This window comes from Exserohilum turcica (assembly GCF_000359705.1).
Source record: "Exserohilum turcica Et28A unplaced genomic scaffold SETTUscaffold_1, whole genome shotgun sequence".
Classification (NCBI taxonomy): domain Eukaryota; kingdom Fungi; phylum Ascomycota; class Dothideomycetes; order Pleosporales; family Pleosporaceae; genus Exserohilum; species Exserohilum turcicum.
The window spans coordinates 3,652,988-3,667,171 of NW_007359914.1; the positions used below are offsets into that span (position 1 = coordinate 3,652,988).

The 14,184-nt window shown below is 58.1% G+C and overlaps 6 protein-coding genes across 6 annotated transcripts in view; 5 read left to right on the plus strand and 1 right to left on the minus strand.

Annotated features, from left to right (window-relative positions):
* The window catches only part of SETTUDRAFT_41053 (uncharacterized protein), a gene marked incomplete at its 5' end in the record, with an annotated part of 2,345 nt that extends 1,633 nt beyond the window's left edge, over window positions 1–712 (plus strand). Inside the window, one exon of the mRNA XM_008022121.1 lies at window positions 172–712. Within this exon, the coding sequence (XP_008020312.1) occupies window positions 172–607 (436 nt within the window). The 3' untranslated portion in view covers window positions 608–712. The remainder of the gene's footprint in view (window positions 1–171) is intronic.
* A 450-nt stretch (window positions 713–1,162) lies between these two features.
* On the plus strand, window positions 1,163–3,666 carry SETTUDRAFT_134436 (uncharacterized protein; the record flags this gene model as incomplete). Its single annotated transcript, XM_008022933.1, has 3 exons — window positions 1,163–1,709; window positions 1,800–2,038; window positions 2,155–3,666. Exons 1-3 carry the CDS (start codon window positions 1,358–1,360, stop codon window positions 3,664–3,666), a joined length of 2,103 nt encoding a protein of 700 aa, XP_008021124.1. The 5' UTR covers window positions 1,163–1,357.
* A 935-nt stretch (window positions 3,667–4,601) lies between these two features.
* Window positions 4,602–7,387, plus strand: SETTUDRAFT_41056 (uncharacterized protein). Its single transcript, XM_008022122.1, has 4 exons — window positions 4,602–4,970; window positions 5,046–5,774; window positions 5,822–5,962; window positions 6,012–7,387. The coding sequence occupies exons 1-4, from the start codon at window positions 4,911–4,913 to the stop codon at window positions 7,269–7,271; spliced, it is 2,190 nt and encodes a 729-aa protein (XP_008020313.1). The 5' UTR covers window positions 4,602–4,910; the 3' UTR covers window positions 7,272–7,387.
* Window positions 7,388–8,015: 628 nt separating this feature from the next.
* On the plus strand, window positions 8,016–8,916 carry SETTUDRAFT_80352 (uncharacterized protein; the record flags this gene model as incomplete). The annotated part of the gene is made up of 2 exons (XM_008022148.1): window positions 8,016–8,156; window positions 8,389–8,916. Coding segments are annotated over 2 exons (669 nt in total), but the record flags the coding sequence as incomplete, so codon positions are not given.
* Window positions 8,917–9,721: 805 nt separating this feature from the next.
* On the minus strand, window positions 9,722–10,749 carry SETTUDRAFT_30722 (uncharacterized protein; the record flags this gene model as incomplete). The annotated part of the gene is made up of 2 exons (XM_008022063.1): window positions 9,722–10,475; window positions 10,556–10,749. The coding sequence occupies 2 exons, from the start codon at window positions 10,747–10,749 to the stop codon at window positions 9,722–9,724; spliced, it is 948 nt and encodes a 315-aa protein (XP_008020254.1).
* Window positions 10,750–12,307: 1,558 nt separating this feature from the next.
* On the plus strand, window positions 12,308–14,181 carry SETTUDRAFT_41058 (uncharacterized protein). The gene is made up of 4 exons (XM_008022123.1): window positions 12,308–12,395; window positions 12,466–12,574; window positions 12,629–13,653; window positions 13,702–14,181. Exons 1-4 carry the CDS (start codon window positions 12,372–12,374, stop codon window positions 14,056–14,058), a joined length of 1,515 nt encoding a protein of 504 aa, XP_008020314.1. The 5' UTR covers window positions 12,308–12,371; the 3' UTR covers window positions 14,059–14,181.
* The last annotated feature ends 3 nt before the right edge of the window (window positions 14,182–14,184 follow it).

Consider the following 14,184-nt stretch of genomic DNA (forward strand, 5'->3'; position numbering starts at 1 on the left):
TTTCCCCCCCCCCCCCCCACTCTCTCTCTCTCTCTCTCCATACCTCTCTCTGTCACGGTTGTCCTACTCGGCACTGCACCCCCTTGTCACACCGTACAAGGTGCTGGTCTAGATGTTGGACAGCTCACCTTTAGGTCCAAGACAGCAGACTGACAAACATTCTGCGCGCAGTGTAACCACCGCCACCATCCTCGGCGTCATAGCAGAGATCCAGCGCACCATTCAGGGCGTTGACGACAAATGGGTCACGCGGCACCTCAACTTCTTCAAAACGGTGGACCAAATCACCGATACAGAGGTTTCGCTGGCGCTCAACTTCGGCTCAGACATGTACATTTCGTCTTGGCTCAACTTCGGCGCAGACCTGAGCTGGGGCATCCCCGGCACCGACCAGGGTAAGCAATCCCTTGCCGGCCGGCCTGAATTCATTAGGCGAACCTATGGGCCGAGCGACGGCGGGATGATCTTCCTCCCCCGGCGGAGGCAGCCCGTGAACCAGGAAGAGGCGCCGTTTGAGATTCTGGTACGACTCGCTGAGGAGGATATGACGCGTGTGCTGAACGAAGAGGGCGGCCTGCGCAGTTGGGCAGACGCCGTGATTGAGTAGAGTGGCGTTAGGGTCTGGCCAAGAGAAGCGTGATGGGCACGCGCGTGCAACAGGCCATTCCCTTCATGGACGAATTTTCTTTTCTTTTCAGTGCTATTACGGCTCAGGGCGTATTGGGTGTTTTTGGGACTGGCATAGCGAAGAGGGGGGGGGCGCATGTTTTCCTCTTCTCGGTTCACCTCTTGGGTTTGGGACATCTGATATCCTGTACGATTAGCCTGCTTGTTGATTAGCGTTTTCTGGTGTTCAAAAGTTGCCGGTCTTCTGTCCGTAGAGACGACCTCCGAGGGCCGATTCCAATCCCCAGCTTGTTTTTTTCTGTTTACCTGGTGTTCTTTTGCTGACTGGTGAGGTCAACCCCCCCGATCGTCCACTAGTCAGGATACTCTAGTCAACGCTGCCTGCACCGGATAGCCCCAGCCCTGCCGCCCGGCTCCACATGCCTAACAGGCGAGGTCCCCCCTCCCCGCATCGTTGCGCGCATCAGCGACGCCCCCTCCCGCCAACCCTTATGGAAGCCAATCGACTGCGCGAACCGAGGCAGAAAGTGCCCTTTGCATTCTGTGCATTAGCGTTTGCCAAATGCTACCGAGGTTTCCCCCTTCACGATACCTGCTGCGGTACTCTACCTGTTGATGACAATTTCACCATCCTCGACAAGACAGAGATCCACACCCAACCTCGCTTCCTACGGCTGACCAACTAGCCGGCTTACCAGATCTCGATAGCGCGCAGGCGACCAATTGCAGAATGACAGATTTCACCGACACCCTCAGGCCCTTGTACAATGGCACCGCGGCACTTCAGGCCGAGCGCGACCGCTCGTGCATTCACCTTGACCGACTGGCACACCACCTGCTGGGCCGCCATGGCTTCCTCGAACGGCAGCAAAAGGTCCTCGCCGTCTTGACAAAGGAAAAGCTCTTCAACAAAGACCAGACGCTCAACCTCTCGCGGCCAGAGCGCTATCACCTCGGCCTGGCGCGGGCAAAGGCCATCCAGCGGCTGATGAGGCGCGAGGGCTGGGATCACGAGGATTACAAGATGGCCGAGTACCTGACCGACGAGACAAGCCCGTACTATTTGCATATGACCATGTTTGGTGAGTCCAATCGTGACCATAGTCGAAATGTTATGCATGACTTGTGTGACTTGGGGGGGTGCTGGGGCTGACATGCACCGTGGCACGTAGCCACAACTGTACGCGAGCAAGGCTCCGAGGAGCAGCAGCGCCACTGGATGCCCAAGATCCTCAATTACGACATCATTGGGTGCTATGCCCAGACTGAGCTGGGCCACGGCAGCAATGTGCGAGGGCTCGAAACCACGGCCAAGTGGGATCCTGTGAAGAAGGAGTTCGAGATTCACAGCCCGACTTTGACGGCGAGCAAGTGGTGGAATGGCTCCATGGGCAGGACCGCCACACATGCTGTAAGTGTCCGCGCATACCCCTCCTTTTTGTACGACGTTCCAGAACGCTACGGCTACCTCCAGAGAGAGAGAGATGGAGAGAGACAGAGCCCATGGCTAACGCGCGCCATGTGTAGATTGTTGTGGCGCAATTGCTGTTGCCGAAATTATGCACCTCGTCTGACAAGAGCAAAGAATCCAACCCGAACCGCCGCGACTTTGATTACGTCGCTCACGGCCCGCAAACTTTCATCCTGCAAATTCCGGATCAAAAGACGCACCAGGCTCTGCCCGGAATAGCGGTGGGTGACATCGGCCCGAAATATGGCTATGCCAGTATGGACAATGGCTACATGCTGTTTGACCATTTTCGCGTACCCAAGTCGGCTATGCTGAGTCGGTATGCAGACGTTTCGGACGATACGGGCGCTCTCGTCCGGTCAGGTCATCCGGCTGTTGTTTATGGAAGTTTGACGTTTGTTCGAGGACAGATCATCATGCAGGCAAGACTAGTCCTTGCCCGCGCAGTCACCGTCGCCGTGCGGTACTGTGCCATCAGACGACAATTCAAGGATCGCGATTCATCGAGCCCTCTGGACGAGGAGATGCAAGTCCTCGACTATCCGACTGTGCAGATACGAATACTGCCACTGCTTGCGACGACGTTTGCACTGCACTACACGGGCGAATACATGTATGAGCTGTACCAAAAGTCGCGCCAGACCATAGACAAGGGCGACTTTGGTCCCTTGGCTGAATTGCACAGCGCAAGCTCGGGGTTGAAGAGTCTTTGTACCACGCTTGCCGCTGACGGTATTGAGACATGTCGGCGCGCAATGGGTGGACATGGCTTCGGCGGTGGAAGTGGACTCGTTGGCCTGAACGCCGACTACCTGTCCAAGCCGACGGTTGAGGGGGACAACTGGATGATTACACAACAAGTGGCCGCACATCTGATCAAAAAGATGGGTGATGCTGTCAAGGACCCAGACGCCGCGCCCAAAGGCCCGACTGACGAGCTGTTCCGATTCTTTCTCGAGAACCGCACTCGTCGCATTCCGCAGACTGTGGTTAAGGAGGGCGTTGTGGATGACCAGAGCATAGTGGACGTGTTCAAATGGCGCGCAGCAGACGTATCATATCGAGTCTACCAGGCTCGCGTTGTGGAGAAGCAGCCATGGACGCGCCTGATGATGCAGCTTCACAATCTCAGCCGTGCATATTCTGAGCAGATTCTTGTCAGCAACTTTTACAATGGCCTCAGCAGCGTTTCTCCGCCCGACAACAGGGCGGTATTGCGGACTTGCTTCCAGCTGTACGCCTTGTACACGCTCGATCAGTACGCTTCGTCGTTCACCATGGCGGGTGCTGTTTCGTCCGAGTCTGTGTATGAGCTGCAGGACGCGATACTTGATTTGATGGCGGAGCTACGACCACATGCTGTGAAGCTGGTAGACGCATGGTCGATACCGGACTGGCTGCTGAACAGTGCGCTCGGTAGATACGATGGCAAGGTATGCGAGGCGTTGTTTGATATGGCGCACCGGAAGAACCCACTGAACCTGGTAACGTTCAATCCAGACTGGCGCAGTGATGAGATTGTGCTGGGCAGTGGGGACGGGGGGCGGCATGTGCTAGCAAAGCTGTAATGGCACCATGTATGTACTATGTACTGTGATTGAAGCGGCGAAACAGGCATCGCGTGGAAACCTGTCAAGTGTCAACCATGGCGAAAAGGCCGAAACTTGGGGTAGCGTGAAACTGAATCGCGGTGATCACAGGTGTAGATTGCTGATCCGCCCCTGTTTACAGGAGCGTCGGATGCCGGGTGGTATTTGCATACGAGCAGAAATCAAACACGGCCCCTGGCGAACGTCATGGCAGCAGCACCAGCGCCGGACTCGACATGCGGCGACGTTGCGGGCAGCGGGCTATGGCATGTCTGGAGGCCGGCGGGGCGCCAGAAGGACCGAGCAGACGGCAGATGACCGACGCTGACTGGGTGGCGCCGTGGCATACGAGTGAGTGCCAACTGAGGGCGCGGCATTTTGTGCAGCCTTTGCAGCGCGAGGCAAGGCGCCGGGAGTGGGCGGATATCCAGGCCGAGCAGTGCATGGCGAGGGGGCAGCGCAGGCGCGCGAAGGAGCAGGAGAGGAGGCGCTAGCCGGCCGGCGGGTGCAGCTGTGGTTGCGGTTGCGGGTGCGTCGAAACAGGGGCAGAGGCTGGAGGGTGGAGAGGCGGTCGTGGTGTTGCAGTGGCCGCAGAAGCGCGGAAAGCCGTTGGACCGCCAAGCCCCGCGCCCAAGGTTTGACTCAGCAACGGTCGGAGGCCTGCCGCTTGTGACGCACGACGCACGACGCACGCCGGCGGCACATCGCCATGCAGGTCCTGGTCCCTTCTCCCGACGACCTGGCATTCCCATTCGCATGCCCATTCGCACTCCCGCCGCCCATGCCCATGCTGCGACGCCCCTCTGCCTCCGCCTCTGCCTCTGCCTCTGCCTCTGCCCCCGCCATCCCGCCCACACGACGTATATGGACGCTCTCCCGCCACGCACCGCGCGCCTGCCTGCACGCCTGTGACGGCGCCCCAGCCAGAGCTCCACGTGACGGCGCGCTACTCCGCTTCTGGCGCCCCGCGACCTTGCATGCCCGCCCGCGACGAGGCCCCAGGACGAGCGCGAGAGCAGGCCCGGCTTCACGCATCCTCGCCGCCATCTCCTGCGTTTTTGCGTTTTTTGCTTTTTCCCCCGTGTGCGGGCGACGACCTCAGCCTGCCTGCGCTAGTCCCGTCTCCGTAGCCGCCCCAGATCTGGCGTGCCAACCGCCATCCGGAGCCTGCCGCTTCGCTGCTGCTTCGCCGCCTCGCCGTCTCACCCTCTCACTGCCCGTCAATGTCCTATCGCGGACGGCCCAGCAAGGGTTGCGAGGCTTGTCGAGCCCGTAAGGTCAAGGTGAGTACGCGTGTCGACTGCTTCACCCGTGGCCAGAGCGCCGCCGCACACGGCGAGGCTGATTGCGGACATTAGTGCGACGAGGCTAGGCCAGCTTGTAGTCGATGCACCAAGGCCAGCCACGAATGCAAGTATCGTGACCAGGCGGATATCCTCTTCCGCAACCAGACGGCCTCTGCTGCACAGAGGGCCGAGGAATCATGGCGCAAGCGCTCCAAGTCGCACCAGCGCCCCTCGACGGCCGACACCACCAACAGCCACAACAGCAACCACCACAACCACAACCACGCCTATGTCAAGACGCCTCCAAGCGATGAATCCACCCCGCCCACGCTCGACGACACGCGCTCCTCGAGCGGAAGTGTGCACTCGCCCAGCGGATCTACCGACGATCCTGGCCAGGATGCATCGTCCAACGTGGCTCCCCCAACCATCGACCTGAGTAAGATGACCATCACCCCCGCAGTGAACCCTGATTTCCGGCGAAGAGCATTCGAGCGCTTTGTCTACGACTTTGTGCTGCCAGACTCGCCCTCCATGCCCAAGGACGAGCCCTCGGATGCCTTGTGGACCTTTATCCCTGTGCTCTACCAAGGTGCCTCCGAGGACTCGCTGATCGCCATGGTCGTCGACGCCGTTGCCTATGTCAATTACTCGAATCGATGCAACGACCCCCATGCAGCTGCACTAGGAGAAGAATGCGTTGCCAAGGCCATCCCCATGCTGACCAGGGTCATAGCCGACAAGAGGCAGTCGGCCACAAACGAAGCCTTGTGTTCTGTGTATCTGATGGGAGTGTACGAGGTATGCAGAGGCCCCCCTACCAACGGCACAATGCTAACAAGGTTCAGAACCTCACCAACGTGCAGCGAAAGGGCACGTTTATAGCGCATCACCATGGTGCAAACGCTTTGCTCCAGCTACGCACTGTCGAGCAGTACTACAGTGATCCCATCTCAGCCCGAGTCTACGAAGTAGCATATGCACAAATGGTAACCCCGCCTCAGGCCGTCTCTCCCCAGTGCTGACCCTGTCCAATAGTTACTGGGTAATCTGCAGTCAGCAAGGCGCCCGCCTATCCCTACGCGAGAGATAGTCAAAGCGGAGGAATACCTCCCAAGTCTCTACAGCAACTCGCACGTCTTTGTCATTCGTCTAATCTGGAGAGAGGCCGTATTACATGCGAGATGGCATGAGTTTAAGAAGAGCGCCAACCCGCCGACCAGCCGATTGGCTATGCAGGAGATTTTCCAGGTGGCTCTCGACCTAGATGGCGACTTTCAAGCCTGGGATGCGAAAATCGCCCCAGCGTGGGATTATCGCATGACACCGAATACCCCGGAGGCCCGGGCCGCGTACGATGCAAAATTGCAAAATCTCTTCCTAGCAGGTCGAGGTGCCCCACCAGAGATTCACGCATATGCGAGCTTGAAGAGATGCTGGATTTGGGGTTTCTACCGAACCACCCGGATGTTCCTGTTGCGCGACCTTCTCGAGATGATTAATTGGCTGTTGCGCTTCCCTGAACCCGACCTTCCCGGCGCTCCAATGTCTGGACATGGCCCTACACCCACACAGAAGCAGTATATTCCTGCTGTGCTCACGACCAGGAATCTTTGTATGCGTCACTCAATGGCTACGACCCATTTGGTCGAAGTCATTGAAAAGACTTGCTCAGCTTTGATTGGTAGCTTCACCGTCCCGATCCATCTCAAATCATTCGATGATGTCGTGGGCATGAGAGGCTATGTTTGCATCTGGCCATTGGGCATCATGGATTCTGTTCTCAGCTCACGTCTGGTTCCTGATATTAATGGGTCAAAAAGTCCACAGAGCTCCACCCATTCTCCACCAGCCAACTTTTCCCCCTCGCCGACGATGCAGTCCAGTCCAGAGCCGTTCCAATCGAATATTTCTTCGGGTATCAAGGACGCCTATGCCGAGGCACCTCCATTTACTGAGCTCTCTCATATCATCCAAAAATCAGAGTCTGACCAGTTCTCGGATGCAAGCAATCGTCCAGTTAAAAGTACACCATTGCTCGACGTCAAGGCGAAGAAAAACCACGTTTTTGACTCGAATCCGCCGCATCCTTATGATTTGCTTTTAGATATTCCTTATTTGGATTATAACATTCCCGAACCGAAAAAGATGGATGTTCCAGCACGACGCGAGTGGATCAACCGCCTCATGTACTACGCCGGGGTGGAGCTTGGGCTGAAAAAGGCGCTATATGTGCCGTTTACCGAAGGCTTCATGCCTATCGTGAAGCCGAGTGTTGATTACATCCTCGGGCGATGAGCAATGGGTGTGAGGGCATGGAAAAAAAGGCGGGATCCTCTATGATTTACGGCATACGAACGGAGCATAAGCAAAGAGAAGCATCCTGGAGGCGTTTTGTGACTAGTGCATTTGCGAGCGACGTGTTTTGTTTCTTCTCTTCTATATTCCTGAGCAACATATTTCTTAGTTTTTTTTTTCTAGTTGGTGGCACGTGGATAGTGTTTGAGCGCTGGATACAAGCTGGGCTTGTTGATTATTGGTTATTACCAGAGGCAGTATATGTGAATGTGAGGAGACGTGTTTTGACATATCATGTAGTTTTTTTTTGTTTGGCTTGAATAATAGGTAGTTGACATTACTGCGTTCACAACTGTATATGCCGCGTCAATAGCAATAATCATGCGTACATATCAATATCAATATCAATATCCGTCGAGAGCCAACGGAGCTAAGCCCCGCGCTAGGCTAAACCCCGACCCCACAGCAAACGCTTACATAACGCACTTTGCCCCAAAACGTCCATGAGAACTCACTTCCCCAACGACTTCCCCTCCCCCCATTCCCGCCTCCGCATTTGCATTAGCGCTCCGCCGACCAAGGCACTGCTCCCGGGCTGTTTCGTGTCCTTTATCTCTCGTTCTTCTCCCGAGTCGACGCCTGTTTTGTATCTGTCGTCGGGTTGACACGGCAGCGGGCGAGGAGAAAGAGAAAAGTAAGAAAAGAAAAGAGAGGAATTGAGGTTCGCAAGAAAAGAAGGAGAAGATGGATATTCGAGTGCTGCGTCCAGAAGATATTCCGCATGTGCAACTGGCGAATATTACCAATTTGCCTGAAAACTACTTTTGCAAGTACTATCTCTACCATGCCATGAGCTGGCCGCAGCTGAGCTATGTGGCGGTTGATGTAAGTATCTGGACATAATTGTGTCTGTTTCTACTCGACATTTATACGGGACATGGGTCGTGGGTGGGTGTATATGGCGCAAGAGACGGAGTAACCAAGGAAAGAAGAGAAGAACAACGACGAGAGAAAACAACGTTCCACGTGACACAGCCATACCATTCCCGACACACCCATCATTCCAGCACACCGGAAATGCCCCCAGCTAGGAAAACCAAGACTAACACAGTGATAGGTCTCGCGCCCCCCCAAAAGCCCCTACGACCCCCCCAAAATCGTAGGCTATGTCCTGGCGAAAATGGAGGAAGAACCCACCGACGGTGTGCAACACGGCCACATCACCTCTTTGTCCGTGATGCGCACGCACCGCCGACTGGGGCTCGCTGAGAAACTGATGCGCCAGTCGCAGCGCGCCATGGCCGAGACATTCCACGCGCACTACGTATCTCTGCACGTGCGCGTGTCCAACACGGCTGCTCTGCACCTGTACCGCAACACGCTGGGCTTCAGCGTGGACAAGGTCGAGGCCAAGTACTATGCCGACGGCGAGGATGCGTATAGCATGCGCATTGAGCTGGCGGACCTGAAGGAGACGCTCAGGGATGAAGAAGAGCAGATTTTCGGATCTGAAGGCGTCGACGAGGGAGACCCCGTGGGCAGCGAGGCTAAGGCCGTTGACAAGGAGAAGAAGAAAAAGGTCAAGGTGGGTAGGAACAAGGGCGTGGTGGATTTGGTAGAGAAGAATGAGGCTGCTGCTACTGCTGCTGCGGCGTGAGTATCTGCTGGGATTGAACTGGCTGGGGATTGTCGCTGTGTTACTGTAGCACGTTGATATGACGAGTTAGAAAGGAAAATGCGAAAATAGAGAGACATTGCGGGCATGTACGAAGGAGCACCAATGCATGTGAGTGTGAGCGAGTGAGTGTGAGTGAGTGAGCGGGAGAGAGAGAGAGAGAGAGAGAGAGAAAAGCAAGACTCAAAGACTAGAAATTGATTCCAACTCTCGTCTTAAAAAAAACAAAAAAAATATGTTATTATTCTTAGTTGTACTTGTACTTGTTGATGTTCATATTCATGTTCTATATCCTGTATCTTTCCCCGTTTTCTCTCTTTATCGATAAAAAGGTGGTGGTAACGAAGAAAAGAGAGAGAGAAAGAAAGAAAGAGAGAGAAAAGAAAAGAAAAGAGAAAAAAAGAGACATGAAATGTGGACTGAAGAATATATGTCTATGTATGATACATATGTATTCACCCCTCCCTCCCCCCCATCGCCCCGTCGCCCCGTCGTCTTTCGAAGAAACACAGATAAAAAAACAAACAAAACAAACAACCCCCACCGACCACCCATCCTACCCCCCCCCCCCCCCACCACACACTTGATATCCCCCACCCCCCTTCCGATACTAAAAACTGAAAAAAGAAAAAAAAAGAACAAAATTCTGGATATCATTCAAAAATACAAAAAAAAATTACAAAAAAAAGAGAGAGAAAGAGAGAGAGAGAGATATGGAAAAACATGGACATCATAACATGGGGCAAAAGATGGAACTTTTTGTAATAATAGACCATCACATCAATCCACCAAGGACGACTTTGCCCACACCACCCACCTCGCTCTTGACGCCGGCACGACAACTATCCTCGAATTCCTTGACGACGCCGGCGAGGATGATTTTGCGAACGCGGGTATCGGCCTTGTTGAACAAGTCGCCGACGAGGCTGGGAGCGCCGCCGCCAGCCATGGTGACGCTTTCGGGGGTGCTGAGCATGGAGAGGATGCGGGTGTAGCAGTCGATGAGGACGTCGCAGAGGGTAGCAAAAGTGCTGAAGAAGTCTGGGTCAAAGGGCAGCGAGGGTGTTTGGAGGTGTGTGTAGGATTCGTTGGGGAGCAGGTCGTCGGTGGGCGGGGAGTCGATGCTTGTGCTCTCGTTGCCCGTGAAGCTGTTGCTGGGGGTGAGCATGGGGAAGTCGCCGGTTGCGCTGCTGCTTCGGCGGCCTTTGCTTCCCATGCCCATGGTCATGCCCATGTTTGCGCGCTTGAACATTTGCGGGAGGCGGGCGCGGCTGAGGGTTGAGGGTGTGGAGCCATCCGGGGGGTGGATGGACTGGTACTGCTCGAATTCAATGAGCAGGGCGTTGAGGGCTTTGAGGTAGTCCGAGGGCGAGTTTGCGTTGAGGTCGAGGATGGTGGGCAGCGAGAAGCCCAGGAGCAGGTAGTGCGTGGCGCGGCGGGCTTGGTTGCGCGTCGTGTACGAGGGGAGGCGGGTGAGGTCGGTTTTGGAGAAGAGCAGCGTGTTGAACCAGTATATCCGGCCCTCGTGACTGCAGGCCGGCAAAGGGGCAATGGTTAGCTGGGAGCGAGCGAAGGAAGCAAACAAGGGGGGAAGAGAGGTGGTGCATACGCTTTGCGCAGGTAGTCGAGCGTGGATATGCGTTTCGAGGCGAGCTCGTGGATGTGCTGGTAGACGAGGTGGGGATTGGAGCCGTTGGGCACCGGGATGGGGGCGGCGGGGGCGAGGGTGCGGTTGGACTGCTGGTTGGCGTGCAGAATGTCCTTTTGCGAGGGGGGATGGCGCAGTGGCATGGGGACGGCCATGGCGAAGGGCGTCTTGGGCTTGTCTAGGGCGCTGCCGAGGGGGCTCTTGTCGTGGGCGGTCGAGGCAGAGTGGGCGTGGGCGTGGGCCGAGGCGTCGGACCTGACGTTGTCGCTGCTTTTTTGCCTGGTGCGGGCAAAGGTGGCGACGGAGAGGACGGGGCGCGAGGCATTCGAGGGCGCGGCCGACGAAGACGCGGACGTGGCGGCGGCGGCAGCGGCAGCGGCAGCGGCAGCGGCGGCGGCGGGGGGGCCGGGGGCCTTCTCGGGCGAGTGGGCGAGGGCCAGGGTGGCCGAGGGGGTCCTCGTGTGCGAGGACGACGTCTTGCGGGTGCTGTCAGACGTGTTTGTGCGCAGCGAGGCCGAGCGCGACGAGCGCAGCTGGGAGCCGAGATCGGTGACGGACGAGGCGATGCTGTGCCTGCTCGAGTGGTTGCGGCGGTGTGGCGTCGTGGGGCGGTGGACGGATAATTCGTATTGGTCGGCGTCGAGAGGGGGAGTGGCTAGCCCAGCGCGGCTGGCAGCAGCGGGCTGGAGATTGAGCGTGGGCGGGGGGTGCTGGGCGGGAGCGTGCGAGACGGACGAGACGGACGAGGCGGCCTGCTGGCGCGATGCGCGCGACTTGCCGCCGAAGAAGGAGGGGCGGCGCGAGAAGATGCTCTGCGTCGCCGCGGCGTGGTGGAAGTGGTGGCCGTCGTCGTCGTCGGCCATGGTGGGGAGAGTCTAGACGGTGCAATAGCGTGGCCCTTTGGTTGCCCTTGGCTGCGCGGCGGGCAGCAGCAGCAGCAGCAGCAGCAGGCAGAAAAGGGGTGGGGCAGCCCAGCGATCAGGGGCGGCGGGCGGCGGGCGGCGGGCAGTGTGGGCAGCGGTTTCACGTCACGGGGCCCTGACTGAGCCTGCCGCGGGGGCCTGGACAAGGCAATTTGCGAGGGGCGAGGGGCGAGGGGCGAGGGGGGGGGGCGCCGAGGGGGGCAGTCGTCGTGGCGGGCGGGCGGTGTCAGCAGCAGCAGCGGGCAGGCAGGCAGGCGGGCAGGCAGGCGGGCAGGCGATGGGATGCGAGGCCGTTTTATCTACAAAGACGTGCAGAGCGGAGCGGTGCAGGCGGGCGCGCGCGCGTACCAGCACACAGGCCTGCTGCCAAAGCTGCCATAGCGAAACCCTCAGGTCTGGTTTCGGTTCGCGCATCAACCGCCGATGGCTTCTCCAGGTGCGCGCCTATCAAGCACGCCGACGCAGGAACACGCCCGCCGCCCCCCCCCCCCTGTGCCCAGTGCCGGTGCCTGTGCCTGTGCCTGTGGCCATACGAGCCCGGCGAGTCACGAGACGAGGGCGCATCATGGCTCGCTAGCCACGTGCAGCCCAGGCTCCTCCACCCACGCCCATGACTTGACCAGACCTCTGCTCGGCTGCTGCGCCAGTGCCTGTGCCTGTGCCTGTGCCTGCGCCTGTGCCTGCGAGACGCGAGCCCAGCGACACGAGAGCGCGCGTGCAGACTGCAGCCACACCATCATCACCACCGCCGCCTCCGCCGCCGCCTCCACCTCGTCCTCCACCTACCCCAACGACTCCCATCAACCACGACTCCCTCCACCCTCCGCCCTCCGCCCTCCGCCCTCCACGCCACCATGCAGCGCAGACAGAGCGCCCGAGTACTGCCCCCCCCCGCTCCATACACGTCTCTACCCTCCACCACTCGCTAACCACCCACCCACCCCCCAGGGCGAATGGATCCCCACCGAGGGCCAGTGGCCAGTCGACCCCCAGCACCACGTCGACGTCTCGGACCAGCGCATCTGGGTCGACGGCTGCTTCGACTTTGCCCACCACGGTACGTCCAATCCACCCTGCACTGCTGCACCGCGCTCACTCCCCCCCTCCCCAGGCCATGCCGGCGCCATGCTGCAGGCCCGCCAGCTCGGCCAAGAGCTCTACGTCGGCGTGCACTCGGACGAGGCCATTCTCGAGAACAAGGGCCCCACGGTCATGCGCCTGGACGAGCGGTATTCAATCTCGGTACGCTATACCACCAAACTTCCCGCTGACAGTCATAGTGTCACGGCCGTCGAGGCCTGCCGCTGGGCCACCAAAGCCATTCCGCGAGCCCCCTACGTCACGTCGCTGCCCTGGATCACCCACTACGGCTGCCAGTACGTCGTCCACGGCGATGACATCACCTCGGACAGCGACGGCCGCGACTGCTACCGCTACGTCAAGCAGGCCGGCCGCTTCAAGGTTGTCAAGCGCACTCCGGGCATCTCGACGACCGACCTCGTTGGCCGCATGCTGCTGTGCACAAAGTCGCACTTTATCCCCTCGCTCGAAAAGAGGCTGTCGGGCGACGAAGGGCCCGGCGACGAGGCAGAGCGTACAAAGGCTGGCCAGGAAATGCTGCAGCGCATCAAGGACTATGCCACGGATGCCACTGGCCGCGCCCCGGGTTGCGATGTGTGGTACTGGCATGCCTCGCGTCCCGTCAAGCTGCGCAGAACCACCACCACCGCCACCGTAACCAGCCCCACCCGGCCCGGCGCGCATCGCCAAGAATCCCCCACTTCGCCCGTAGCACCCGTCAAGGAGGAAAAGGGCAAGTTCCACCAGCTCGTCCAGGGCAAGGGCGTCAAGCCAGGCCAGTCGGTCGTCTATGTCGACGGAGGCTGGGATCTCTTCTCGTCGGGCCACATTGAATTCCTCCGCTCCGTCACACAGGCCGAAGAGCATCGCGCCAGGGACAATGGATGGTACACGGAAGAGGCCAAGAAGGAGCGCGTGGAGAAGACGGGCGACGACTATGGCCCCGTCTTTTTGATTGCGGGCGTCCACGACGACGAGGTTATCAACCACTGGAAAGGCATCAACTACCCCATCATGAACATTTTTGAGCGCGGCCTGTGCGTTTTGCAGTGCAAGGTATGTTTTTTGTCATCACTCCTTGTTGTTGTTGTCTAACAAGCCCAGTACGTCCATGCCACCATCTTCGGCTCGCCCTTCTCCCTCAGCAAGGCCTTCCTCCAGGCACTGCCCTACTCGGAGCCCCTCACCGTCTACCACGGCAAAACCACCTTTATGCCCCTCCAGTTCGACCCCTATGCCGTCCCCAAGTCGATGAACATTTACCGTGAGATTGCCGACCATGGCTTCCAAAACGTCAATGCCGCCGAGATTGTAGCCAGAATCATGAAGGGCCGAGCACTATACGAAGAGCGACAGCGCAAGAAGGGTGAAAAGGGCATTACCGAGGACGCTGAGAAGCTCCGGCAAGAAATGGAGAGGGAGCAGAAGAGAAGGGAGGTTGAGGGTCAGTTTGGTCTATAGTAGACGTGGGCCAAGATAGAGCGTATGCTATCGTGGTTAATAAACCACAGCTATATCCTACCTCACTTTCACTTTGGTGTTCAAAGTTGCGAATCATGTTGCACTGTATATAGCACTCCTCCACGT

Excerpts from the sequence above, each read along its gene's own strand:
- SETTUDRAFT_41056 (XM_008022122.1), top strand. The coding sequence starts at position 4,911 with ATGTCCTATCGCGGACGGCCCAGCAAGGGTTGCGAGGCTTGTCGAGCC. Across the intron at positions 4,971-5,045 it reads GTCGAGCCCGTAAGGTCAAG|TGCGACGAGGCTAGGCCAGC; the intron begins GTGAGTACGCGT and ends TGCGGACATTAG. Across the intron at positions 5,963-6,011 it reads AAGTAGCATATGCACAAATG|TTACTGGGTAATCTGCAGTC; the intron begins GTAACCCCGCCT and ends CCTGTCCAATAG.
- SETTUDRAFT_41058 (XM_008022123.1), top strand. The coding sequence starts at position 12,372 with ATGCAGCGCAGACAGAGCGCCCGA. Across the intron at positions 12,575-12,628 it reads CTTCGACTTTGCCCACCACG|GCCATGCCGGCGCCATGCTG; the intron begins GTACGTCCAATC and ends CCCCCTCCCCAG. Across the intron at positions 13,654-13,701 it reads TGTGCGTTTTGCAGTGCAAG|TACGTCCATGCCACCATCTT; the intron begins GTATGTTTTTTG and ends TAACAAGCCCAG.